Source organism: Sceloporus occidentalis, unplaced genomic scaffold, assembly GCF_023333645.1.
Source record: "Sceloporus occidentalis isolate IW3139 unplaced genomic scaffold, rSceOcc1.0.p SCAF_39, whole genome shotgun sequence".
NCBI lineage: Eukaryota > Metazoa > Chordata > Lepidosauria > Squamata > Phrynosomatidae > Sceloporus > Sceloporus occidentalis.
The window spans coordinates 5,127,280-5,154,768 of NW_028317019.1; the positions used below are offsets into that span (position 1 = coordinate 5,127,280).

A 27,489-nucleotide genomic window follows, 5' to 3' on the forward strand; every position below is an offset into this window, starting at 1 on the left:
TTACAAATAAGATCATAAGGGCCTTTTCTTTGCACTGCGGGATTGAAAATATATATTTTTGTATTTGTTATTGACAAATATAATGTTAGGATTTTTGTGGCTTCTCTCCTCTGTGGACTCTCTGATGTTTCACTAGGTGTGACTTCTGAGAAAAACATTTCCCACAATGCTGGCATTTGTATGGCTTCTCTCCTGTGTGGACTCTCTGATGTTTCACTAGGTTTGACTTCGAAGAAAAACATTTCCCACAATGCTGGCATTTGTATGGCTTCTCTCCTGTGTGGACTCTCTGATGTTTCACTAGGTCTGACTTCGAAGAAAAACATTTCCCACAACGCTGGCATTTGTATGGCTTCTCTCCTGTGTGGACTCTCTGGTGTTTCACTAGGCTTAACTTCCAAGAAAAACATTTCCCACAATGCTGGCATTTGTAAGGCTTCTGCCCAGTGTGGACTCTCTGATGTATGACAAGGGCTGACTGGAAAGGAAAACATTTCCCACAATGCTGGCATTTTTGTGACCTCTTTCCTGTGTGGACTCTCTCATGACTCAAATGTTTTTCTGTAAAGAAGGACAATTACAGATGAGACTGAAAATCAGACTTAACAAAGGAGGGCATTACCACATGATTTAGCCCTCATTAATCCCTCCTTCTTAGAGATTAAATTAATAAAGTTGCTGTAAGTAACCCAAGCATGACCCTGCTGCTTATGCCTCTAAATCCATTGAATGGTTGCATTCCTACTCATAGGAGCTAGCAAAGAAGAGACCGTATGGTTACTGCCTTGAGGGAATCAGTGGAAGAAGATAGTCAAAGGACTGTTGAAAAAAAATATTTAATTAAACATGTGCAAAAATACTTTGATTGACAGGTGGCATCATATCCTGTGAGACGGCCATAGACTGCTGAGTCAGAACACATGGCATATGCAAGCTAACTGCAGAGGATGTTTCATGCTATGTGGAACCAGGAGATGACTCACAACCAATACAGTATGCAGGTCACATGAGGATTGGAGTGGATTGGATCTGAGTTGTGTGTACAAGGGATGGTGAAGTTCATGGAAGTCGGAGAGGAGAGCTTGTAAATATTTGTATTATTTTGCAACTCAAGATAGAGGACCTCCAAGGATATCAATGAAATCGACTGTGTTTGTGACTTATTTTTAAGTGTGAAAAGTGGTCAGTGCATTGCCAATGCCTATATCTGGATATTTGCGTCCGTACTCTGCTATGATATTTTTGAGCTGTATCTGGGTGCATCACCCTCAGATTGTAGCGTACATTGGCTTGTGAACGCGATCAAAATTCAGAGCCAACAAGAATCTGAGAGGCAGTGTGCTAATCCCTTTTGTCTGATGTATTTGCATCCAACACCCATTGCATTCAGTTCATTTCACACCATTCTTGCCCCACAAAGGAAATATTCTAAAGTGATATAAACCTTTCTGAACCCACAGTTTCTGCTCCCAAGCAGAAACCAATTTCAGTACAAATATCAGCCCCGACTTGCTGTTCTTCGGTGTCAGTCCAGTTACAGATAGACACTCTGTTTGTTTTCATGGCTAAACACCTCAATGCACTCACCAACCCCAATTGTCATGGGAACTACTGACCTCTCCTTATTTCAAATCCTCAACAACTGGAATAAAGATCTGGATAGATAACGTATCACCATTATCAAAGCCTTACATCTTTTCACCACTCCACCTTTGTTACCTAGTTCTTGTGTGTGTGCATGAACACTTCTATGTATGTGTCTGTGTGTTTTGCTTTCCCCCTAAATAAAACACAAAAACCTGTTTCAAATGCCTCTGAAGATCTGTTTGATTCAGGAACTGCTATAGATTGGCTGAGTCCAGAGGTCACTATTGCCCCAGTAAAACTATTTCACTCTATTGAGCTAAGTACCAAAATCCCCTAAAAGCATAGCACTTGCGTCCCACAACATTCCAGAATTGGCAGTTTAGGATTGGATATTTAGAAACCTTACAATGTGGAGAATAAGAGTGCCTCACTAAAACTAGAAATTTCACGATTCTGCAGGAAGTTGTTATGACAATTAAATTATGTGTGAAAGGGAACTAGGAATCGTAGTACAGCATAAGTTGAACATATGTCAACAGTGTTATGCAGCAGCTAAAAAGGCCAATGTGATCCTAGGCTGTATCAATAGGAGTATAGTGTCAAGATCTAGGGAAGTAATAGTGCCACTCTATTCTGTTTTGGTCAGGGCTCTCTTGCAATAATCTTGTGTCCAGTTCTGGGCACCACAATTCAAACAGATGTTGAGAAGCTGGAGCATGTCCAGTGGAGGGAAAGCAAAATGGTGAATGGTCTGGAAACCATGTTCTCTGAGGAACGACTTAGGGAGCTGGGTATGTTTAGCTTGGAGAAGAGAAGGTTAAGAGTGGATATGACAGCCCTGTTCAAATATTTGAAGAGATGTCATATTCAGGATGAAGCAGGCTTGCTTTCTGCTACTCCAGAGAAAAGGACATGGAACAATGGAGGCAAGCCACAGGGACAAGAGATTCCACTTAACCTTTAGGAGGAACTTCCTGACAGTAAGGGCTCTTCAACAGTGGAATATACTCCCTCAGAGTTTGGTGGAGTCTCTTTCTTTGGAGGTCTTTAAACAGAAGTTGGATGGCCATCTCTTGGGGGGTGCTTTGAATGTCTATTCCTGCATGGCAGAAGACTGAAACGGATGGTCCTTGTGGTCTGTTTCAACTCTTTGATTCTATAATTCTAAAGTGGGATCATAGCTCTCTGAAAGTGAATTATGAAAGGGCCCTCAGTCTTAACAGGAAGGGCAATGGATTCAGGTTCCTTACCCACAGAGGCCACATTCTCGTAATTCTCCATCATCACATTACTGTACATAAGTTTCTGCTTCTTCGTCAACATTTTCCATTCCTCTTCGGTGAAATATACCGCCACATCCGCAAAGGTCACCTGCAACAGAAAATAGCCCTCATCCAGAGAGTGACTAAACAAAAGGGGAGGAAAGCACATGGTGCATTGCAAATATTATTTGATCACTTTAGAATTCAGTCCAGGAAATAAACTTTAAATTCTGCAAGCCAGAAAAAAGCTGCAGCCTTTGCGATCCAGTTTGTCTCGAATCCTATCAATATAATATACAATATAATAAAGAATATAATTTAGGCCATTTCTGGAATATTATTGATTGATTAGGATACTGACTATCCCAACATGTATAGTACATTTAGTCACCAATGAATTATAGTGCATTTAGCCATATCTCACCTAATTTCAGAGGTATATTTCATTGTTAAAAACAGTTCTGGGGAGTACTCTGGGTTTGAGGGCCACTGGGCCCACCCTCAGATTAGGCCTAGACATATTCTCCCATATCCCCCAGCATTTCACAGATGGGGAAAGCAAGACACATGTGGCTAAGCAACACCAGAAGGTGGTCAAGATGGACAAAGTTGTATGATAAAGATCACACAAGCGAGGAAAGGTACCGCAGTTTGCTTTTGCCTCCGTCTCCTGGGAAGGGCAAGACCCTGCTTCCTCCTCTCCTCCCTTCTCCCCTCTTTTGAGTGGAAGGGATGAACACTCTTTTGAACTTGGAACAAATTTTTCAGCAACTGAACTGACCTGAGGAGAAGGGGGAATGTGGGAGGAGGAGAGAGAAATAGGACATTTTCTAAGCCCCTGAAAAAATGAGGTGACAGAGGGTTACCCAGGACTCTTTCTGCCAAACTGGGACAGTATGTTCTCCGCTTGCTTTCATGAGCCGGACCAGACATAGATGAAACTAATAGTAAGGATGGCAACTTACCAAAGAGCTGTTGTACCTCAGGAGCCTCTTTCTGTTGGAGCCCGACTCCCTCTGCTTGGCCTCTGTTTCGGCCATCAGGTGGGCAGGGGTCCTGGTGGTCCTGCACTTGGGTCACTTCTAGCAAGAGAGGCCCAAAGCCGTGTACAAGGAGGCTGAGATGGAGTTCCTGAGAAAAGGGACCAGGATTAGGATTTACTTGGCAAGAAACCCTGCAGCACTCAAAGACACAAAGAACAGCATCCTGCTGGAGACATACGCAGGTGACAAATGCCTCCTTTGGCCCAATGCAGAGGTGGGCATCCCCTTCCTCCCTCTGCACCAAAGAAAGCTCCCTGGACCTAGCATAGATTTACTTCAGCTCCCCTACTCAACAGATACTCCATGCCTTATTAGAGTGGGGGGGGGGGGATTAGGGGATGGGGAATTAGAGAGGCCCCTGGTTATGTCCCCATAGATAGATGTGAAATCAGTGCATCATAAATAAATAAATCATCTGCTGAAACCTGCAGAGGTCAACAGTGCTTTTCCCCAGCATCAGCCCCTTTCACAAGAAGGCTGCATGCACACTATAGAAATAAGGCACTTTGACACCGCTTTAACTGCTCAGTGCTATGGAATCCTGGGATTTTACCTTTAGGACACTTAGTCTTCTCTGCCAGAGAGTTCTCATGCCACAACAAACTACAAATCCCAGGATTCCATAAAATGGAACCAGGAGTTTCAAACTGGATTATTTCTGCAGTGCAGATACATCCTGAGTCGATTCTAAAAGGATAGAAGCACCCATGTCTTGTTTTTATCCTCCTAATAATGGTTTTCCTTTAAAAAATTAAGTAGTTTGTTTTAATATGAGTTATTCTGGTCTGTCTCCTTCCTTCTTCCCTGAAAATCTATTAATAAGGAAACTAGGGAGACTTTTAAAACCTCCCAAAGGAGCCACCTTACGCCTTTTATGGGGTACTAGCCTCCTCTTAGGAGCCAAAGCCCGATGTTTCTGAAGAAGAAGAATAAGGCTTGTATTAAAACTATCCTCCCCATTTCTGATCCCTTTTAAAATCCATGTTCCCCAGAAGGAGCAGAGCTGTGTAATAAGAAAACCCTCTCAGAAAAGAGACACAAAAGACACACAAAGGGACACACTTCCTTCCTTTTGGCCCAAGGAGCCTGGCCTCCTTCTGACTCTGGAGCCTCAAGAGAGAGAGAAAGAGAGGCCTCTGTTCAACTGAGACTCAGAGAAGGTTCCAGAACATTATTCCCCACAGTCACAAGCAGAACAAAATGGCTGCCAGAACACAAAATGGCCACCTCTGGCTCAGCACTTGGAGGCCTCAGTGCAGTAGTGAAACCTACCACTTCCAGGCCTTTTCCCTCTGCTCCCTCTCCCCTCTCTCTCTGCCTCCTTCCTTCCTTCTTCCTTCCTCCTTCTTTCTCTCTCTCTCTCTCTCTCTCTCTCTCTCTCTCTCTCTCTCTCTCTCTCTTCCTTCCTTCCTTCCTTCCCTCTCTCTGTCCCCTTCTCGCTCACTCTTCCGCGCGCAGAGCTAAATAGAGAGGCACAAGCTCCTCCCCTTCTTTAATCTGGCCAATGGGAGCAGAGGAGCTGGAAGGCCCCGCCCCCTGCCCCACCCTCACAGGCTCCTCCTGCAGTTAATATGGAACAAGGCAGGAGGGACTGAGGGACCCTGGAGCCCCAGCCACACTGGCGGCCATTTTGTGTTCTGACAGCCATTTTGTGTGCTGTTTGTGACTATGGAGTATGTTCTAGAACCTTCTCTGAGTCCTCAGTTGAACATGCATAAACACACACAGATACACACACACACACACACACACACAGAGACATACAGACACACATATACACACATTATATATATATATATATATACACACACACACACACACACACACACACATATATACACATACATATACTGTATATATACATACGTGTCACAACAAACTACAATTCCCAGGATACCCTGATTTGACAAGGGAATTGCCTCCACGCTTCCAGATCACAGCCCCAGAGAAAGAGTCTCTACAGTATATCAGCATTGCCAATTTAAGTCCACTTTTTCAGCTGCATTTGAATTTAATAATGATAATAATAATGGTGATGATGATGATGATAGATAGATAGATAGATAGATAGATAGATAGATAGATAGATAGTGTAGCACATTTGAGACTCACTAAAAGAAAAGTTGGCAGCATGAGCTTTCCTAGACTTAAGCGTACTTCCTCAGATGTATGGGAATTGTAGTTTATTGTGGCACCAGAGCTCTTTCTCACAAAACTACAATTCCCAGGGTTCCCTAGCACTGAGCCACGGCAGCTAAAGTGGTCTTGAACTGGATTATTTCTGCAGTGTGTCTTGGAACCAACTCAGACTGCATCTTCACTCCAGAGACAATCCAGTTTCATACCGTTTTAACTGCCATGGCCCAGTGCTATGAAGTCCTGGTAATTGTAGTTTGTTATCATACCAGAGTTTGCTGAGAGAGAAGGTTCAATGTCTCACAGAACTAGAATTCCCAGGATTCCATAGCACCGAGCCTGGGCAATTAAAGGGGTGTCAAACTGGATTATTTCTGCAGTGTGGTTGCAGCTGAACACATTTCTATTTTGCATAAATCTTCCTGGCCCCCCTTCATGTCCAAATAAGTATCTTAAAGGTATTAGAAGGACTGAAAGATTCTTTGTTTGGTCCAATGGTAATTTTGAGAGTTGAAATAAGTTAAAATTATTTTTATTCAATTAGGTTTACATTTATTTGCTAAAGATCCACCATATTAATAAAAATATAAATAAATCCTATTATTATTATTATTATTATTATTATTATTAACATTACGGGAACTTTCAAGGGATTTTGACTGAATATTCCGTGTAATATGGGGTGGATTCCATGGATTTTGGTAAAACATGCCGGGAAATAAGTTCAAGGCTTCTTACCAACACTGGTCCTGCCCTGCAGTAAGGCCACTCCAATCCCTCTCAACCGAGGACTACAACTCCCAAGTCTTCTTTCTTTCTTTCTTTCTTTCTTTGTTACTTTCCTTCTTCCTTCCTTCCTTCTTTTCTCCCAAGCTGCCTTGTGTTAGTGCTGTTACTGCTCTTGTTGTCGTTGTGTGCTTCTAAGTTGTTTCTGACTTATGGTGACCCTAAGGGAAGTCCATTGAAGGCTTTTCTTGGCAAGATTTGTCCAGAAGTGGTTTTGCAAATGCCTCCCTCTGAGGCTGAGAGAGTGTGACTTCTTGCCTAAGGTCACTCAGTGGATTTCTGTGGCCAAGAGGGCATTCGGACCCTGGGCTCCAGGGTCATAGTCCAATGCTCCAGCCACTAAACCACCGCTGGCTCTTTCTTGAGGCTTTGTAGTTTTTTGTGGAGTGGCTCTAAGTCATTGCTGACTTCTGGGGAGCCTTCCCTGGGGTTTTCTTGGCAAGAGTTGTTCAGAGGAGGTTTGCCATTGCCTTCCTCTGAGGCTGAGAGAGTGTGACTTCGTGCCCAAGGGACCCAGCTGGTTTCATGGAGGAGTGGGGCACTGGAGCCTGGACTCCAGAGTTGTAACCCAACACTCAAACCATTGCACCACACTGCTTCCCGTTCCCATGTACAACCTGAGAAATAAGTGCAGACTTTTTTCTGTTCTTCATGTGTGTCTTCAAGTCTAATCCAATTTATGGCAACCCTAAGGCAAACTTATCATGGGGTTTCCTTGGCAGGTTTATTCAGCGAGGGGATGCCATTGCCATCCTCTGAGGCTGAGAGAGTGTGACTTGCCAAGGGTCACCTAAGTCCAAAACACACTGCAGCAATAATCCAATCTGAGATTGCTTTAACTGCCCTGGCTCAGTGCTAGGGTATTGTGGGAGATGTAGTTTTGTGGGACATTGAGCCTTCTCTGTCAGAGGGCTCTGGTGCCACAATAAACTCCAGTTCCCAGGATTCCCTAGCACTGGGCCAGGGCAGTTAAAGCGCTCTCAAAATGGACTATTGCTGCCGTGTGTTTTGGACCTTACTTGGCCGCAAACTGTCCATAGCCTGCAATGCATCTCCTAATTCTGTTGGCAGTCCCTCCCTCCCAACACTTTCTCATTTACCCCCAAAACCAGCACAAAGCTGGCAGATGGAAAGAGGTTTTAAAGCAGCATTTGAATCTGTCATATTTGCTTTTAAAAGACTAAATGTCCCAAATGCTATTATCAGTTTTGTAGCTATTATTACAGAAAGACGTAGAGTGCAAACTCCTCAAGTACCTTTATTTTCTGGAGTGAGATGGGATTTTCCAACTGACTCACTGTGATGATCTCCGGTGGTCCAAGCAGCCAAACTGCGGCCCTGTAATAATAATAATAATAATAATAATAATAATAATAATAATAATAATAATAAATTTTATACCTTTCTATTCAGCCAAAAGGCTATCAGAGTGGCTTACAAATTGTTAATTAGACATTTAGACATTATGGCTCTTAGCCCAGCAGACCCTTAAATTCCTTAAATCACGCTGCCATCATCCAGTGAATTATAAAAGGATTTCCCTTAACCTACACTAGGACCGGTTAAGGAACCTTATTTCTCCTTCTTTACTGATCTTCCCAAGCATCAACCGAGCCAAAAGACGTGTAAAAGGAGCGTCGAGTAGTAGATACTCCAAGGAGGTATTTACTATTAATAACAAAATATAACTGAAATATAAGTCCTGCAAGGTATTAAGAATCTTGCAGGTACAATATTTGTAAGTATATAATGTTCAGTTCATACAAGCTATTAAAATAATAAATAAACCTAAGCGTCCAATTCTGAGACTAACTTCCAAGATCTGCTCTTAACTCTCTCTCTCTCTTGATCTCCAACCGACACAATTCCCCCAACTGTCTCTTGGTCTCTCAGGCCTTATATCTCCTTCTCACGGAAGCTTCCAGAAGAACCTTCATCTTGCTCTCTGATTGGTCAAGAGAGCCTTCCATAGCAGTGATGTCATTCTACATTTGCATAAACCTCCCTTTTCTGCCTGAAGAAGACCTCCATTGACTGGAGCCCAGTCATTACACTTTCCCAAGGCAAGGCTTGCACCTATTTCCCAATGTTGTTCTTGGGGTCTGCCTTCCAGTTGTTTCCAGGTCTTATGGTGACCTTATGGGAGTCTCTGAAGGGGTTTTCTTGGCAGGTTTCTTCAGAGTGGGTTTCCCATGGCCATCCTTTGAGGCTGAGAGAGTGTGACTTGCCCAAGGCTTCAGTTCTTTTGGAAGCCTTTTTGCTTTATCTTCTAGAAGGCAGCTGAGATGTTGCTTCTTGCATTGAAGAATGAGAGGAACCTTCTGGCATCCAAAAGGCTAACATTCTCTGGAGTTATGTCTGATAATATGAATATATAGGATTGAAATACCTGTTCATTTATTAAAATGTTTATAGTGCACCCCATATCATAGACTCTCATAGCTATGTCCCTTAATAGCAATTAACCAAATTAAACAGTATATAAAACAAAAACATGAAACAAGCTGGACAAGGAAACTGTTACATGGATTTGTAATTGGTTGACTGTCAAAACCCAAAGAGTGCTCAACAATGGCTTATTTTCATCCTGGAGAGAAGTGACCAGTGGGGTGTCCAGTGGGGTTGTGTCCTGGGCCCATTGCTATTCAATATCTTTATCAATGACTTAGATGACAGAATTGGGGGCATATTCATAAAATTTGCAGATGAAACCAAATTAGGAGGAATAGCTAATACCCCAGAAGACAGGATCAAGATTCAAAATGATCTGAATAGACTAGAAAGCTGGGCCAAAGCTAACAAAATGAAATTCGACACCGAGAAATGTTTGGTATTGCACTTAGGGTGGAAAAATGAAATGCAGAGATATAGGATGAGGTACACCTGGCTGAATGAAAATACTTATGAAAGGGATCTGGGAGTCCAAGTAGACCACAAGTTTAACATGAGTCAACAGTGTGATGAGGCAGCTAAAAAGGCCAATGCGATTTTAGGCTGCATCAATAGAAGTATAGTGTCTAGATCAAGGGAAGTAATAGTCCCACTCTATTCTGCTTTGGTCAGGCCCCACCTGGAATATTGTGTCCAGTTCTGGACACAATTCAAAAAGGACATTGAGAAACTGCAGCGTGTCCAAAGGAGGGCGACTAAAATGGTGAAGGATCTGGAATCCATGCCCTATGAGGGAGTGGGAATGTTTATCCTGGAGAAGAGAAGGTGATATGAGAGCCCTGTTTAAATATTTGAAGGGATGTCATATTGAGAAGAGAGTAAGCTTGTTTTCTGCTGCTCCAGAGACTAGGACCCTGAACAATGGATGCAAGCTCCAGGAAAAGAGATTCCAGCTCAACATTAGGAGGAATTTCCTGACAGTGAGGGCTGTTCGACATTGGAACACACTCCTTCCTCGGAGTGCAGTGATCCTTGGAAGTCTTTAAAGAGAGGCTGGATGGCCATCTGTCGGGGATGCTTTGATTGAGAGTTCCTGCATGGCAGAATGGGGTTGGACTGGATGGCCCTTGTACTCGCTTCCAACTCTATGATTCTATGATTCTAAGTGATCATGAAACATGTAATAAGAAAGTAATGCTATGTAATGAGAGGAAAAGGTATGTATACAAAGAACAATTACAATACACAAATCAGCTTCAATTTATCTACTCTGAATAACATACTGATGTCATGCAGAATAACATCTAAACAATGATAATGTAAAAACTAATTTCAGTTTATTACTATGAATAACCTACTAATGTAAGTAATACAGAATGACTGTATATAAACAAGGGCAATTGTGAGTACAGTTACACAAAGGCTTCAGTACAATGACAATACATATAATTAAGAATGGGCTACAACAAAACAACAAAAGGAACAATTACAAGACACAAACTCCCTCCAATATATCTGCTCTAGGTGACATGCTAAAATAGATGATATGAAACTGAATAAAGTGCTGTTATCCCTGTCTTTGGGAATTGATGGAGGACATTTCAAGACAAAAGGTCTTCCTCAGCCACAATGGAGCAGGCTGTCATCTGAGATACTCTCGTTCTTCCTCATTCAAAAAATGTGCCAGAGACGTATTTTGCAACCCATCTTCCTCTACTCTCTTGCATGAAACCTGTCCTGGTTTTGGGATCTTCTGGGGAGGCCCTGGTTGCTGTCCCAGGAAACTCTCAGGTGCATTTGGGGGGAAGGCAGGAGAGGGCTGCTTGGGGGCTGCTCTCAGGATTGGGAACCCCTTCTTAGTCTTGCCGTTTTCATTAATATTCTGCTTCCCCTGATTTGGGACACAAGGCAGGTTCTAACCATTAAAACAACCGTTGTTTTTGTTGTGTGTCTTGAAGTGGTTTCTGACTTATGGCGACGCTATCCTGGGTTGTTCTTGGCAAGATTTGTTCAGAGGAGCTTTGCCATTGCCTTCCCTTGAGGCTGAGAGAGTGCGACTTCCCCAAGGTCACCCAGAAGGTTTCTTTTTTAAATCTTTATTGTATTAAAATACATATAACTTGAATAGATGGTACCTTACTCCCTGGAAAATGAAAAGAAATGTATAGAGTATTGGACGGAAACTGTTGGAGATGTAAAAGCAAAAAGGGTGCCCTTTACCACTCTATGTAAACCGCTTTGATCTTTTTGGAAAAGTGGTATATAAATAAAATTTATTATTATTATTATTATTATTATTCTTAGTGGTGGGGTTGCGAGGAAATTCAGAAATTTTGGGAAATGATTCATGAATCCATTTTCATTAATATTCTGCTAAAAAATTTTACTTTATTTTGTTACAGCAGCTAGAACAGAAATAGCTCAATTATGGACATCTGATAAGAGACCAATTTGGGAAAACTGGATGTGAAAGTAAATGAGTCCAGGGAATTGGACAGACTTTCATTTATATCCCAAAATCATGATAAAGGCAGAAGAAAGGAGGAGTGGAAGAAAGTTTTGATAAAGTGGGGAAAAGAATGGGAATTAAACTTGTCGCTAGTGGAGGACTAATCAAAGTCCTCTCTTTTTACTCTTCTCAGTGGATTTGGGAGAATGAAATTTAAGAACCTTTAAGAATATTATGCTATGAATGTTATAAATTGAATATAAGAATATTCTGTTTCTTTTTGCTTTCTTATATAAATCCCAGGTCAACAAAGAATGATTGAATGACTCACTGTGTATATTAAAAACAATAGAGAGAGATCCATACAATGAAATTGATGTAAACATCTGTATAAATATATATTTCTTCAGTTGTTGTTAACCTTACAAAATAGTAAGAGAAGTAAACACATTTTCTATGTAAAATTGAATGAAAAAATTTGCAGTTTCTTTCTGTTTTTACTTAAATTGTAAAGGAATAATTCACAGTTAGACTTCATATTTCGGAGGGAGGTTTCAAGGCGAAGGACATTCAAATGGGCTCAGATTCAGAAGACGGAAAAGGAAGACTTAAGAGGGTCCCAAATGACCAGTCAAGACTCAGATTTGCTTTTACAGGCAATTTTTATTTGGATTATGTATTGGTCGTGTTTTATGTATTTGGAAACTTAAATAAAGATGAATTAAAAAAAATACATATAACTTATAACAAACAAATGAAGAACATTTAAATTACCAAACATACATAGGAATACCATAGATACATATAATTCTAAATGCAAAATACATTGGAATAAACTTCCAAACCTAAAGCGACAGCTAGCTCCTTTCTTTAAATAATCCTCTTTTATCTCTGGCTAACTAGTCTTTACATCTTTTCTTGTTCTTATCTGCCCTCAAGTCGATTTAGACTCATGGTGACCCTATGGATGAGAGTCCATAATTCTCTATTTGTCTTCATACTTGAACTATACCAATTTTATTTTGAATTGGAATTATTCCCTCTCCTTTTCAATGTAAATCCTTTGTACATGTTCCCCCAGATATTACCATTTCTTCCCACAATACATAGTAATCTTCATTACAAATTTGACGTTTATATAATCTTTATTATTTTCTGAGTCATAAAAATAGAAAAAACGATACAAATCCAGTATCCATAACATCACTGTCACAAATCTTTCCGTTTCCTTGGACCCACTTTCTGCTTTCTGTCTTCTTGGCCTTTCAAAGAGCTCACTTTCATAATATTATAACCGAACCCTGCTTTTAAACACAAATTTTATGCACAACTCTAAAACATATGAACACAATATATCCCAGTTGCTTATTGATAATATCAGTTTTCATTTATGTTCTTATCTATTGTCAAAATACCATATGCATAACTTTGCAGTATTCGATTCCTTCTTTATCATGCTTTACTTTGAGCAGGAGACTCAAACTTTCTTCTACTGACCTATAATTAAGCAGGAAATAAAAATACACATTTAAACCTATTTTTGAAGAACAGACTTTGTAGATTCAATTCCAGTTAATTCAGACCTCAACGAGCTTCAGATTTCAGTTCCATTCTTTTCCCATTCCTCTTCTCTTTTTCCATATCCTAATTCTGAGCCCTACAAGAGAGTTTGTCCCGTTCCCTGTAATCATTAACTCTCTGCATCCAATTTTCCCGTCTTGGAGTCTCATCTGACTTCCATAACTTTGCTATTTCGATTCTAGCTGCTGTTACAAGATATAATATAATCCCCCAATATTGTCTTTTGTCCCGTGGGCTTAAAATCGAAGTTATATTGATTAAGTACAATTTAGGGCTCATTGGGAATTTTATTCCCAATATCTGCTGTATTGAGTCATGTACTTTCTTCCAAAATGTCTGAATTTCCCTGCATTGCCACCATATATGATAGATGTTTCCCTTTTTACAATCACACCCCAACAATTCCCCTGTGCTAATTTATAAGGGTTTTTTAGCTTCCATGGGGTGTAATATCACCTGTTCATTATTTTCATGTGATTCTCTTTTAGATCCTGCGCTACTGTAAATGTATTTGTTCTATTCCAGGCGTTTTGCCATTCTTCCATTTCAATTTTGCATCCCATATCCTGCGCCCATTTCCCCATATACTCTTTTACAGTCTCCTGTTCCATATTCCTCCTCAACAGTACTTTGTGTCATTTGGATATCTTGTTCTTATCAGGTTGCCAGAACAAATCATCCAATCCGTTTAGTCTAGCTTCGATCCCTATTGTTTTGTTGTCTACCAGAAATCTTTGTTTTAGCTGGTAGAAATTAAACCACTGTCTATTATGTCCATCCTTGTTAATATCTTCCCTAGATCTTATCGACCAATTCCCTGATTGATCCTTCTTAAGCCAATGTTTGTAAGTGAGCCAATTACTGATGCTTATCCATCTATCGAAGAGTGCCTTCTGGGCCGATGTCCGAAGTGGTAACTTACAATAAAATGTCTTTTTAATCTTGTTCCAAGTGAGTAGTAAAGATTTCCTCATTGGATGATTATTGAAATCTTTATTCATCCTCAGCTTCTCATAACATAAGAAGGCATGCCAACCAAATCTTAACTGCACATCCTCTAGATCAAGCATTTCTTTGTCCTCTAATTTAATCCATTTTTGGATCCAAATTAGATTACATGCCCAATAATATAATCTGAAGTCTGGGAGCGAATAGCCCCTCTCTCTGAAGCATCTTTGAGCTCTTCCCATTTAATCCGAGGTTTGTGTCCTTTCCATATGGATTTTTTTAGCTTGGCTTCCCAACCTTTAAATATCTTATCCTTAATCTCTATTGGCAAATTTTGTAGCAGAAACATAATTTTCTGTAGAACTGCCATTTTGATTACGGCAATTCTGCCTAGTAGTGAAAGATTTAACCAGCTCCATCTCCTTAAATTTTCTATTGTGTCTTTCCATACCCCTAAATAATTATTGTCTTTAGAAATCCCAATTCCGAAGCACCTCAGTTTCTTTCCTACTTGGAAGCCCAGTTTCCTCTTTCATTCCTCTACCTCTTCTCCAGTCATACTTTTAGTTATCAACACTGTCTTGTCTTTATTGATTTTCAGTCCTGTGAATTTGCCGAATTTGTTTAGCTCCTGTAGCAGCGGTTCTCTGCCCCGATTTGGGTCCTCCAAAAGTGTTACCACGTCATCCGCAAACGCTCTTATCTTGGTTTCCTTTCCTTTCCTGTTAATCCCTTTTATATTTGGATTACCTTTAACAGAGGAAATCAAGATTTCCATCACTTCTAAGAATAAGAGCAGTAATATCGGGCATCCTTGCCTTGTGCCCTTATTCATCATACATCTTTGGGATCTTTCTCCGTTGATAATTAAGTAATCTCTTTGCCGATTATATATTTGCCTTATTGTCTCCCATTTCCATACTTTTTACCACTTCTATCAAAAAATCCCATCTCACGCCGTCGAAGGCTTTCTCCGTGTCATTAGCAATTATGGCACATTTTTCTCATTATTGACCTGGTAAAATTCAAGACGATTTATAATCGTTCTGATATTGTTCCTAATCTGTCTGCCTGGTAAAAATCCGTTTTGCTCCTTCCCAATTGTCGAATTCAAAATTCCCTTCAGTCTGCTGGGAAGTATTTGTGTGAATATCTTATAATCAGTGTTCAGCAAACTTATTGGTCTATAATTAGTCATTACCAAGCTGTCCTTTCCTTCTTTGGGAATTAAAGTGATACTCGCTAGCTCCCATGAGTCTGGAATCCCCTCTGCATTAAAAGAATTAAACCATTTATATAGTGGATCCACTAGTTCCCCTTGAAATATTTTATAATATCTAGCTGTAAATCCATCCACTCCAGGGGATTTCCCCTCTTTATCATCTTCTTATCTTCCCTCCGTCTATGGGGCCTGCAAAGGGAGGGGGCTTCCTTTCCTGGGGAGGGCATGGTCTAGATCAGTGATGGCGAACCTTTTTCGGTTCGCGTGCCAGAGGGTGGGGCTTCAGCCCCCTGGGATGGGGCTTCTGGCCCAGGGGGTGTGGCTTCCACCCTCCATGGGCGGAGCTTCCACCCTCTGGGCGGGGCTCCTCCCCTGCCTTTTTTCCAGCCCCCAGATGTCTCTCAGAGACAGCTGGGGGTCAGCAAAGGCCCGTGAGGGGGCACGGCCCCAGTCCTCCTCTTCCCGGACCTTTCTTCACCCCAAAGGGCTCTCTAAAGCCCTTTGGGGGCGAGGAAAGGCAAAAGGGGAAGAAGAGGAATGGCAGGGCCCCTTCCTCCCGCCCCACGGACCTTTCCCTGCCCTCTAGGAGCCCCGTTTGGGGCACTTGGAAGGCAGGGAAAGGTAAGTGGGGGAGGAGGGAGATGGGGAGGGCCTCTGCCTCCCTCCCCACAGACAATTCCCTGCCCTCTAGGAGCCCCGTTTGGGGCACTCTGAGGGCAGGGAAAGGTAAGTGGGGGAGGAGGGTGATGGGGAGGGCCCCTTCCTCCCTCCCCACAGACCTTTCCCTGACCTCTAGAAGCCCCGTTTGGGGCACTTGGAAGGCAGGGAAAGGTAAGTGGGGGAGGAGGGAGATGGGGAGGGCCTCTGCCTCCCTCCCCACAGACAATTCCCTGCCCTCTAGGAGCCCCGTTTGGGGCACTCTGAGGGCAGGGAAAGGTAAGTGGGCGAGGAGGGAGATGGGGAGGGCCCCTTCCTCCCTCCCCACGGACCTTTCCCTGCCCTCTAGGAGCCCTGTTTGGGGCACTTGGAGGGCAGGGAAAGGTAAGTGGGGGAGGAAGGAGATGGGGAGGGCCATTTCTCCCTCCCCACGGAGCTTTTCCTGCTTCCAGCTGTCTCTGTAGACAGCTTTAGGCAGGCAAAGCTCCCTGGGGAGGAGGCACTGGTGCGCGCCGGTGGCTCCTCCTCTCCCCGCCCTTTTCCCAGCCTCTAGCTCTCTTGAAGAGGCAGCTGGGAGCCGGGAGAAGGCTTCGAGGAGGAGCCAGAGGCGCATTCCTCTGGCTCCTTCTCCAGAGCACCCTTTTCTGGCTTCCAGCTGTCTCCAAGAGACAGAGGGAGGCCAGGAAAAGGCAGGGAGGGGGAGGAATGGGCACGCACATGTCTCTTCCGCCTTTTCCCTTCCCCCGTGCCCGAGAAAGTGGCCCAAAGTGCCACTTCCGGCATGCATGCAGTGGGTTCGCCATCACTGGTCTAGATCTTCCCTGTCTATGGGACTTCAAAAGAAGGCTCCAGGGCAGAGGAGAATGTGGCCCAATAGAGGGACCTTAACATTTCCCCAAATGAGCACATTGTCCGTCTCTCTGTCCAGAGGCAGAGCCCTCTTTCCCAAAATGGCTGCTGAGGGATTCCTATCCAAATGCCCTCTGTCTTTCAGCAGCCCCTTTATGCCACCTCTTCCCTTGGCACTTTCCTTCTTTCCTTCCTTTAACCTCCATCCCTTCAATGAAGGGGACTTTCAGGCAAAGAACTAACAACGGCTTCCATGTCCTTTCTGCATGTTCCCATAGGAGGATCACTGAGCTTTGCAAGGTTGCCATGAAGGATAAGGAAAGGATGTGTGTGTGTATGTATGTGTGTGTGGGGGGACTAATCCAGGTCCTGTGGGCCTCTAAGCCTAGTTGCCAGGGGGTATCCCTATCCCCAGAAGGGGCTTTGAGCTCCCTCTGTCTGCCTGCTCTTGGCTTTGGCCTAAATCTGGGCTCTTCTCTCCCCCACAGACAGAGCCCCCTTCCCCCAGGGAAAACCCCTTCCCCCCAGAAAGCTGTTGTTTCCAATGCTATTGAAGCCTAAGCTATCTGATGCTTTTTATTTGTCACAAAAGTCTTTTGACTGGGAGCTTCCCCTCTTCCCAGAGATGAAGAGGGTGTCCCCATTGGAAGACCAAAGAGGGGGGCTTGCGAGCCCTTATCTCCCCCCAAATGAGGAGGAAGGGAGGGAAGGTCTCTCCTCTGCCCCACTTTCCAGGAGGGAGGGGCTCCTCAAAGCCCTTTTTACATCTAAAGGACCCTGCCCCCTCCCCCCATGGCCATGCCTCTCCTCAAGTGCCCCCTGCCCCCCTTTTCTCATACATTTCTCTCCCCCACTTCCATCTCTTCCCCCCTCTGAACAGAATGTGAGGGCTGCAATGGCTTCAGGGCCTGAGACTGAGCATGTGCACATGCCCCAAAGGCCCCTCCTGAGCATGCGCAGGGATCGCCAGGGCCTTGCTGCTGCTGCTGCTGAGGCTTATTCCATTGGCAGCCTTTGCAGAAAGGAGTGCACCCTTCCTTCCTTCCCTTCCTCTCTTCCTTCTTTCCTTCCTTTAAGGAGACTTGGAGGATGCCAGATTGGAGCCCAAGGAGAAGCTGGACTCAGGAGGGAAAGGGAAGCAAGGAAGGCTCTGCTTTGTTCATAGAGCTCTATCTGTCTGTTTGGTATGTGTGTGTGTTTGCCTCTTTTCTTCTTATGGCGGGGAATGGAGCTGAGGACTGATGAGAGAATAAAGTGTATTTTGTGCAAATTCAGAACTTCTCTGCATCAAAGAGTCCAACACATTGAAACAACAAATAACTTTATTGAGAACACATAATCAGAAATTCAGTGTTTAAACCAGGACTGCCCTCCCCAAGACAAAGAATACATTGAAACCCCAACACCTAAAACCCCACCCTCTTCCAATCCTAGCCTCCACCTCCACAGTCGCACAGTCCCAAAGGGAACAAGGCCCCCTTTGCCATTCCCAGAAACTAGCCCCTTTCTGTTAACACCTGCCCCCACCTTTCTTCAGACAACATCCCACACTTTCTAAAAGCTATCATTCCCATAAATATTCTAGCCAGTAGTAAAAAATCCCAGCACCCCCATCTAGCTGACCTATACCATGACCCATAATCCCCAGCCAAGTTTATAACCTGAAGCAATTATCTATCCTAATAGCAATTAACAAACTATAACTTTAAAACATAAACAGACATAGACAGCAAACGTAACACACAATTCACAAGGGCCTTTTCTTTGCATTATTGGATTGAAAATATACTTTTTGTATTTCTTATTGACAAAAACAATGTTAGTTTACTGCTGAGATTTGAGTGGCTTCTCTCCTGTGTGGACTCTCTGGTGTCTCACTAAGTGTCCCTTCAAAGAAAAACATTTCCCACAATGCTGGCATTTGTATGGCTTCTCTCCTGTGTGGACTCTCTGATGTGTCACTAGGTTTGACTTCCGAGAAAAACATTTCCCACAATGCTGGCATTTGTATGGCTTCTCTCCTGTGTGGATTCTCTGATGCATGACAAGGACTGATTTGTAGGCATAACTTTTCCCACAATGCTGGCATTTGTATGGTTTCTCTCCAGTGTGGACTCTCAGATGTATCATTAAGTATGACTTTGAAGAAAAACCTTTCCTACAATGCTGGCATTTGTATGGCTTCTCTCCTGTGTGGATTCTCTGATGTCTCACTAAGTCTCCCTTCAAAGAGAAACATTTCCCACAATGCTGGCATTTGTATGGCTTCTCTCCTGTGTGGACTCTCTGATGTCTCACTAGGATTGACTGCCGAGAAAAACATTTCCCACAATGCTGGCATTTGTATGGCTTCTCTCCTGTGTGGATTCTCTGATGCATGACAAGGACTGATTTGGAGGCATAACTTTTCCCACAATGCTGGCATTTGTATGGTTTCTCTCCAGTGTGGACTCTCAGATGTCTCACTAGGTTTGATTTGAAAGAAAAACCTTTCCTACAATGCTGGCATTTGTATGGCTTCTCTCCTGTGTGGATTCTCTGATGTCTCACTAAGTCTCCCTTCAAAGAGAAACATTTCCCACAATGCTGGCATTTGTATAGCTTCTCTCCTGTGTGGACTCTCTGATGTCTCACTAAGATTTCCTTCAAAGAAAAACATTTCCCACAATGCTGGCATTTGTATGGCTTCTCTCCTGTGTGGACTCTCTGATGTGTCACTAGGCTTGACTTCCGAGAAAAACATTTCCCACAATGCTGGCATTTGTATGGCTTCTCTCCTGTGTGGTTTCTCTGATGTATCACTAGGTGTGACTTCGAAGAAAAACCTTTCCTACAATGCTGGCATTTGTATGGCTTCTCTCCTGTGTGGACTCTCTGATGTGTCACTAGGCTTGACTTCCGAGAAAAACATTTCCCACAATGCTGGCATTTGTATGGCTTCTCTCCTGTGTGGTTTCTCTGATGTATCACTAGGTGTGACTTCAAAGAAAAACCTTTCCTACAATGCTGGCATTTATATGGCTTCTCTCCAGTGTGGACTCTCCGATGTATGACTAAGACTGACTTGCAAGCAACATTTTTTCCACAATGCTGGCATTTATGTGACTTCTTTCTTGTGTGGACTCTCTCATGACTCACAAGTTCTTCTGTAAAGAAGGACAATCACCGTCAAGAATGAATATCAGAATTAAGAGAGGAGGGTGTTACCCCAAGATTTAGCCCTTGTTGAACCCTCCCTATTTGATATTAAATTAATAAAGTTGCTGAGAGTGACCCAAGCATGACATTATTGCAGATGTCCCCAAATCCATGGAACAATTGTATCCCTACTGACAGGAGCAAAGAAGAGATTGTAGTGGAACTGCCTTAAGGGAATCAGTCAAAGCAGATAGTCAAAGGACTGTTGAAAAAAATATTCCATTAAACATGAGTAAAAATATTTTGATTGACAAGTGACATCATGTCCTGTGAGACTGCCATAGAGTACTGAGTCAGATCCCAAGGCATGATAACTGCAGAGGTCACTTCATGCTGTCTGGCACCAGGAGATGACTCACAACCAATACAGTATACAGCTCATCTGCAGATTGGTGTAGACTGGATTGGAGTTGTGTGTACAAGAGATGGTGAAGTTGATGGAAGTCAGAGAGCTTGCAAAGATTTGTATTATTTTGCAACTCAGGATAGAGAACCTCCAAGGACTTGGGTGAAATCAACTGTGTCTGTGAGTTACTTTTAAGTGTGGACAGTAGTCAGTGCATTGCCAAAACCTATATCTGGATATTTGTTTCCATACTCTGCTATGTTATTGTTGAGCTGCATCTGGAAGTGTTGCTTTCAGATCGCGCTGTACATTGGCTTATGAACAGGACTGGAATTCAGAGCCAAGAAGGACCTGAGAGCTGGTGATCTAATCCCTTTTGTCTGAGGTATTTGCATCAAGCATCTGTTGCATTCAGTTTGGTTTCAGACAATTCTTTCCCCACCCAGGAAACATACTAAAGCGATTTAAACCATTTTGAACCCTCAGTCTCTGTCCGTAAGCAACAATTTCAGTATAAATATCCGCCCCGATATTTACTGTTCTTTGGCATCAGTCCCGTTGCAGAGAGAAACTCTGTTGGTTTACATGGCTAAGCGCCTCAATATACTCAACAAACCCACTTTCCGTTCCCTTGTAGGACCCTCAGCAATTGGAATCAAGAACATTCTAGGAAATGTATTAACATTAATATAGCTTTACATTATTCACCTATCTCACCTTTGTTACTTACCTCTTGTGTGTATGTACGAAGGCTTGTGTGTGTGCGTGTGCGCACGTGCCCGCGTGCGTGCATGTATTTTGCTTTTTCCCTAAATAAAACATAAAAACCCATTTGAAATGCCTCTGGAGTTATGTGAGATTGCATGCCTGGTATAGTTGGACTGACCTCCGAGGTCACTGTTGCCTGAACAAAATAATGTCTCTTCTTTGAGCTAAGTACCAAATTCCCCCCCCCCCCACCAAAAGCATAGCACTTGCAAGTGTCCTCCCCAGACTCCAGCATTTTGGGTAACAAAGGGCCTCTGGAACCAAAAATGCAGCTAAGCAAGCTCAGGTTGGAAAATAAAAGTGCTTTTTCTCTAACTGTGTCCTCCTTTCCTTCCTTCCTAAATATTACTCATAATTGCTAAATGAAACCACTTAATATGTCTAAAAACAAGGACCTGAGCTGGTTCTCATTAGTTCACTGAAACCAGTTCTGAAAATCTGTCAGAACTGCCTCCCAATCCCCAAGGCCCCTCTCCTGGCCCTTCCCAGGGGTCCCTTCCTCTCTGCACAGAGCTAGGCGATCCTGGCTTTGCTCCTGCCTTCCCCTCCTGGCTCCCAGAGGCCTGATCCCCTTCTCCTCTGCTCTCTAACCTTCCTTCTTGCCCATCAGCATCTCATTTTTAGCTATCTCTTCCCTGCCTTTCAATTTTTCAGTTTCCGTCTGTCTCTTTATCACAGACATACCCACAGAGTGTGATGCATAAAAGGGACACTTTGAGGCCCATTTGTTGAGAAAGGTGGGATAATCAATATACAAATAATTCATTGGCAAAGGCAGAGCAAAGGAGCTGGGACCTGGACTCCAATTTTGGTGAGGGTCAAGCGCCAGGGAGCAGCCTTAAAACAGCCTTAAAACATGTATAAGACAGGCATGGACTACTGATGGGATTTGGAGGAGATCTCAGGGGCAACCGCACATTGTATTGCTGGGGGGGGTTGGGGAGGCGGGGGGGGGTGGTGGAATGAAATAATATTTTGCCCCTCAGCATCCCTTTTGGGAAGTGGGGGCCATTTTGCCACTGTTGAGCCCTCTCTGAGCCATTGCAGGCCCAAGAGAGGTCTTTCCCCCAAGAAGACTCCAGAGCCTTAAAAGGATGGAAGAGGATCCAAAAAGGGTAGGAAACTTGCTCAGGGATGTGCTGAGTACCATATGGGTGTGAAAAGTATTTATCTCAATGGCTTCTTTCCACAAAATCCTAAAACTGGCAGTTTAGGATGGAGTATTTAGAATCCTTAGAAACTGGTGAGCAATAGTGCCTCACTGAAATACAGATTCAAATATTCTACAGGATGTTGCTATCACAATTAAATTAGGCTTGAAAGGAATCTATAACTCCTAGTAGACTGCAAGTTGAACATGGGCCAACAGTGTGATGCAGCAGCTACAAAGGCCCATGTGATTCTAGGCTGCATCAATACAAGAATAGTTTCTAGATCAAAGGAAGTAATAGTGCCACTCTATTCTGCTTTGGTCAAGGCCTCACTTGGAATAATCCTGTGTCCAGTTCTGGCCCCATAATTCAAAAATGTTGACAAATTGGAGCATGTCAAAGGAGGGCAACCAAAGTGGTGAAGGGTCTGGAAACCATCAAGCTCTATGAGGAGCAGCTTAGAGAGCTTGTTATGTTTAGCCTGGAGAAAAGAAGATAAAGAGTGGATATGATATCCATGTTAAAATATTTGAAAGGGTATCATTTTGCGCAAGGAGCAGGCTTGCCTTTTGCTGCTACAGAGAAAAGGAGACACCACAATGGATGCAAGACACAGGGAGAGAGGTTCCACCTAAACATTAGGAGGAACTTCATGACAGTAAGAGCTCTTTGACAGTGGAATATACTCCCTTAGAGTTTGGTGGAGTCCTCTTCTTTGGAGGTCTTTAAAGAGAGGCTGGATTGCCATCTCTTGGGGGTGATTTGAATGTGTATTCCTGCATGGCAGAAGGGGGTTGAACTGGATGGCCCTTGTGGTCTATTCCAACTCTATGATTCTATAATTCTAATGGAACCATAGCAACATGATAATATAGTATGAAAGGGCCCTCAGTCTTTATAGAAAGAGCAATGGATTCAGGTTCCTTACCTACGGAAGCCACATTCTCATAATTGTCCATCATTACATAATTGTACAAAAGTTTCTGTTTCTTCGTCAACAGATTCCATTCGTCTTTGGAGAAATATACTGCCACATCTGCAAAGGTCACCTGAAATAGAAAATAGCCCTCATCCAGAGAGTGTCTAAGCAAAAGGGGAGGAAAGTGCATGGTGCATCCCAAATATTATTTCATCCCTTCAGTATTATTCTAGGAAATAAATTTTAAATTCTGTTAGCAAGGAAAAAGCTACTGCCTTTGAGATCAGATTGTCTTGAATCCTTTCAATATAATATACAATATAATAAAAATATAATTTAGATCATGGCTGGGATATTGAGGATGGATTAGGATACTGACATTCCCAACAGATATAGTCCCTTTAGCTGCAAAAGAATTATGGTGCATTTAGCCATTTCTTGCCAAATTTCAGAGGCAAATGTCATTTTTAAAAACAGTTCTGGGGAGCACCCTGGACTTGAGGGCCACTGGGCCCACCCCCAATTTAGATCCAGAGATGGTCTCCCATATCCCCAACATTTCACAGACAGTAAAAGCAAGGCACATGTGGACAAGCAACACCAGAAGGTGGTGAGGATGGCCAAAGTTGTTTATGAGGAAGATCACACAAGCTAGGAAGGGCACAGCAGTTTGCTTTTGCCTCAGCCTCCTGGCAAGAGAAGACCCTTGCAACTTATCTCCATTCTTCTCCCCGCTTTTGAGTTGATGGGGTGCAAACTCCTTGGAAGTCATTTTGCAGCAACACAAGAGAGCTGAGGAGAAGGGGGAAAGTGGGAGGAGAGAGAAACCTGGACATTTTTGAAAGCCTCTGAAAAAGTGGGGTGACAGAGGATTTACCAGGACTTTCTCTGCCAAACTGGGACAATATGTTCTCCACTTGTTTTTATGAGCTGGCCCAGCAGTGACACAAATGAAACTAATAGGATGTCAACTCACCAAAGAGTTGTACTTCGACAGCCTCTTTTTCTTTGAGCCCAACTCCCTCTGCTTGGCCTCTGTGTTGGCCATTAGGTGGGAAAGGGGTCCTGGTGGCCCTGCACTTGGGTCTCTTCCAGCAAAATATTTCACAAAGCTGTGTAGAAGGAGGCTGAGATGAAGTTCCTGAGAAAAGAGACTAGGGTTAGGCTTCATTTGTCAAGAAGCCCTACATCACTCAAAGACACAGAGAACAGCATGCTGCTAGTGAGATATGCAGGTGACATATGCCTCCTTTGGGCCAATGCAGAGATGGGTATGCCCTTCCTCTCTCTGCACCAAACAAAGCCCCATGGACCTAGCATAGATTCACTGCAGCTGCCGTACACAAGAGATACTCCATGTTAAAACGCTTTTGACGTTGCTATGTTGCGCAGCATGTGAGGCAACACGTTAACGTATGGCGCCAGATTCTCCACCTTGACTGTAGTCAGTAGATTGTGAGTTGAAGAAACACCTGTCGCTTTCTCAATGTAATCTTCTCTCAGATGAGGCTTTTATTCCTATAAGAAGTTCCACTGTGTACAACACTATATACATCGACACCCTCCACCATCCACACCAGTAACAACCCACTCTGAGGCACACACTGTCTCACTCTTCCTCAGTGACAGTTGAGAATGACAGTTGACAGTTGCATCAACATTCCAATGATGCACTGTTTAAATGCTGACACATCTAACTGCCACTAGAGCTGTAAATGACTTCCACAACAGCTCCATCTAGTGGCCACATGCATGTCATTTCCTGAGACCTGTTCACCATGGTCCTGACACTCCATGCCTTGTGAGAGTGGAGGGGGGTCAGGGGATGGGGAATTGGAGAGAACCCTGGCTATGTCCCTGTAGCTAGATGTGAAATGAGCGCATCATCTGCTGAAACCTCCTGACCTCCCCAGTGGCCCTCAGAGGAGAAGGCCTTCCTTTGGCTTCTGGCTAGAGAAACACAGCTGGAGGCTTCTCCAATGCCTCACACCCAACACTCTCATCAGGCATGGAATGACCATGGAGCATGGCTTCCATAATTCCCGTTCTTCATTTTGTATTCCTTCTAATTTCACATCTATTTTAAACCTCTCCCTCATTTGATGATAAAGATACCAGTGACAATCTAGGCCAGATTCTTTAGGTTCTTCTTGTGTTTTGATCTCTAGTTTTCCTTGCAATTCTTTCAGTACATCCTTGTATCTTAAACATTTAGTTTTCTGGATACTTTTCCTCCCGAAAAGAGCCTCATGCGCCAAACACCATAAACGTATTTTTGGACATATTCTACACTTGTTTTCCCCCAGATCTTCAATAGAGCTTTTCTTACAAAATGATTTCTGCTTTCTTTATGAACTTTCTCTTTACCGTAAATTAGGTATCCATGCCACCCAAATCTTAAATGTTCACCCTCCAGACATAACAACTGTTCATTCTCTAACAAAACCCATTCTCTAATCCAAACTAAACAACAAGCAGCATAATAAAGTCCTCTTGTACTTTTGTCATCACAAAGTATTTTCGTTTTTATCCTGGCTCTTTTTTAATTCCAAATAAATTTTGAGATTTCCTTTTACCATAGATTCAAGGGTTTTTCATTCTGGATTATGGGTATCGCTTGAAACAGAAACAGCATTTCAGGAAGGAAACTCATTTGGATCTGCAATATTTTTCCTAATAGCGATAAGTGTAATTTCTCCCATTTTTCTAGGTCTTTTCTGATTTCCTTCCATGTTTCTCATAGTTATTGTGAAATGGATCTGAATTTTATTTGTTAAATTTATTCCTAGATATTTAACTTTATTTCCCACTTTAAATCCACTAATTTCTTACAAGATTTGTTCTTCCTTTTCCCCATATTTTTTGTTATTAATGTTGTTTTGTCTCTGTTTACTTTTAGTCCTGAATCATATTCCAATTCCACTATTACATCCATCAATTGTCTTGTGCTCTTTTCTGGGTTCTCCAGGGAATACAAATGTCGTCTGAGAAGACTCTCATTTTAAACTCAGTTGTTTTTAATTTTTATTCCATTGATCTTATTTTCTAATCTTATCCTATTATTCAGTGCTTCAAGGATCAGAATAAACAAAAAGGGTGAAAGTGGGAAAGCTTGCTATTTACCTTTAGAAATCTTAAATTCTTCTGTTTCTTTATAGTTAACAATTAGTTTGGCTCTTTGTCTTTATACATTGCCTTTATCCATCTTAAATAAGAAGCTCCTATTTTGATTTTTTCAACTGTGGCAAATAACATATCCCATCCTATCTTATTGAAGGCCTTTTCTAAATCAATAAAGATATGTACAAGTTTTTTCATTGTGCCTTTCAAAATATTCAATTATATTTAAGATGTTTTGTATGTTATCACTTTCCTTTAGATATTTAAGTTTATTCTGTATTTCCATTGCTTCTTCTGTATAGGTTTATGAGTGAAGATTGCATCCTGGATTATGCTCATTTTTGGGATGTGAAGACCAGTGTAAATTCATTATATAAACACAGTGAAACAAATACCTCACAAAACTCTAGCAAACACCACATACACACACAGTCCCCATAAAACGGACTCGCTGGCGCACTGTGTCTCTGGGGTCTGGAAATTTCACTTCCACCTTTTGGGAAGACAATGCTGCCAGAGAGTGAATTTGGGGCTTTATGCCTGCAAAGCATGGGCTCACTCTCTCAGCTGAAACCTTTCCAAACAATCCTGGACTGAAACATTCAAACAAAGGTGTCAGAACTCCAAAGCCAATTACTGATCAATATTCACATTCACCTTGGTTACTGTTCATATTGGGTAATTGCTTTAATTGTAGTTCTGTCTGCTTTGCATTGCTTTGCTAAGGGGGATGGGGTGCTTGGGACGGATTGCAGCTTAGGATTGGAATGCACTGTTTAATTAGTTGGAGACATCTGTGGAGACTGTCCAAGGTCAGGTTGGTTTCTCAGGCATCGTTAGCTTGGGAAGCAAAGGGGGGAAAGAAGGTGGAGAGGAGAAAAGGCGGGAGAGGAAAAAAGGTGGGGGCTTGGGTACTTTTAACTTGGTGTTTGAGGCTTGGCTTTCAGATTTCACTGAAAAGTCTGTCTGTTCACTTTCATCTGTATCTCAATAAACTTCACTGCTTTTAAGCAAGTTGCTGTTGTGGATCACTGGTGGAAGTTGGCGGATCTTACAGTCAGTGAAATCTACTGTAA

At 42.7% G+C, this 27,489-nt stretch overlaps 1 protein-coding gene and 1 long non-coding RNA gene across 2 annotated transcripts; both read right to left on the minus strand.

Moving 5' to 3' along the window:
* Positions 1 to 490: 490 nt before the first annotated feature.
* LOC149290458 (uncharacterized) lies at positions 491 to 3,862 on the minus strand. The gene is made up of 3 exons (XR_016277226.1): positions 3,815 to 3,862; positions 2,838 to 2,958; positions 491 to 561 (listed from the first exon to the last, which is right to left on the minus strand). It is a non-coding gene; the product is annotated as an uncharacterized LOC149290458 (long non-coding RNA).
* A 14,353-nt stretch (positions 3,863 to 18,215) lies between these two features.
* On the minus strand, positions 18,216 to 24,897 carry LOC149290459 (uncharacterized). Its single transcript, XM_089489225.1, has 4 exons — positions 24,885 to 24,897; positions 24,270 to 24,434; positions 23,303 to 23,423; positions 18,216 to 20,057 (listed from the first exon to the last, which is right to left on the minus strand). The coding sequence occupies exons 2-4, from the start codon at positions 24,339 to 24,341 to the stop codon at positions 18,736 to 18,738; spliced, it is 1,515 nt and encodes a 504-aa protein (XP_089345351.1). The 5' UTR covers positions 24,342 to 24,434; positions 24,885 to 24,897; the 3' UTR covers positions 18,216 to 18,735.
* Positions 24,898 to 27,489: the final 2,592 nt, after the last annotated feature.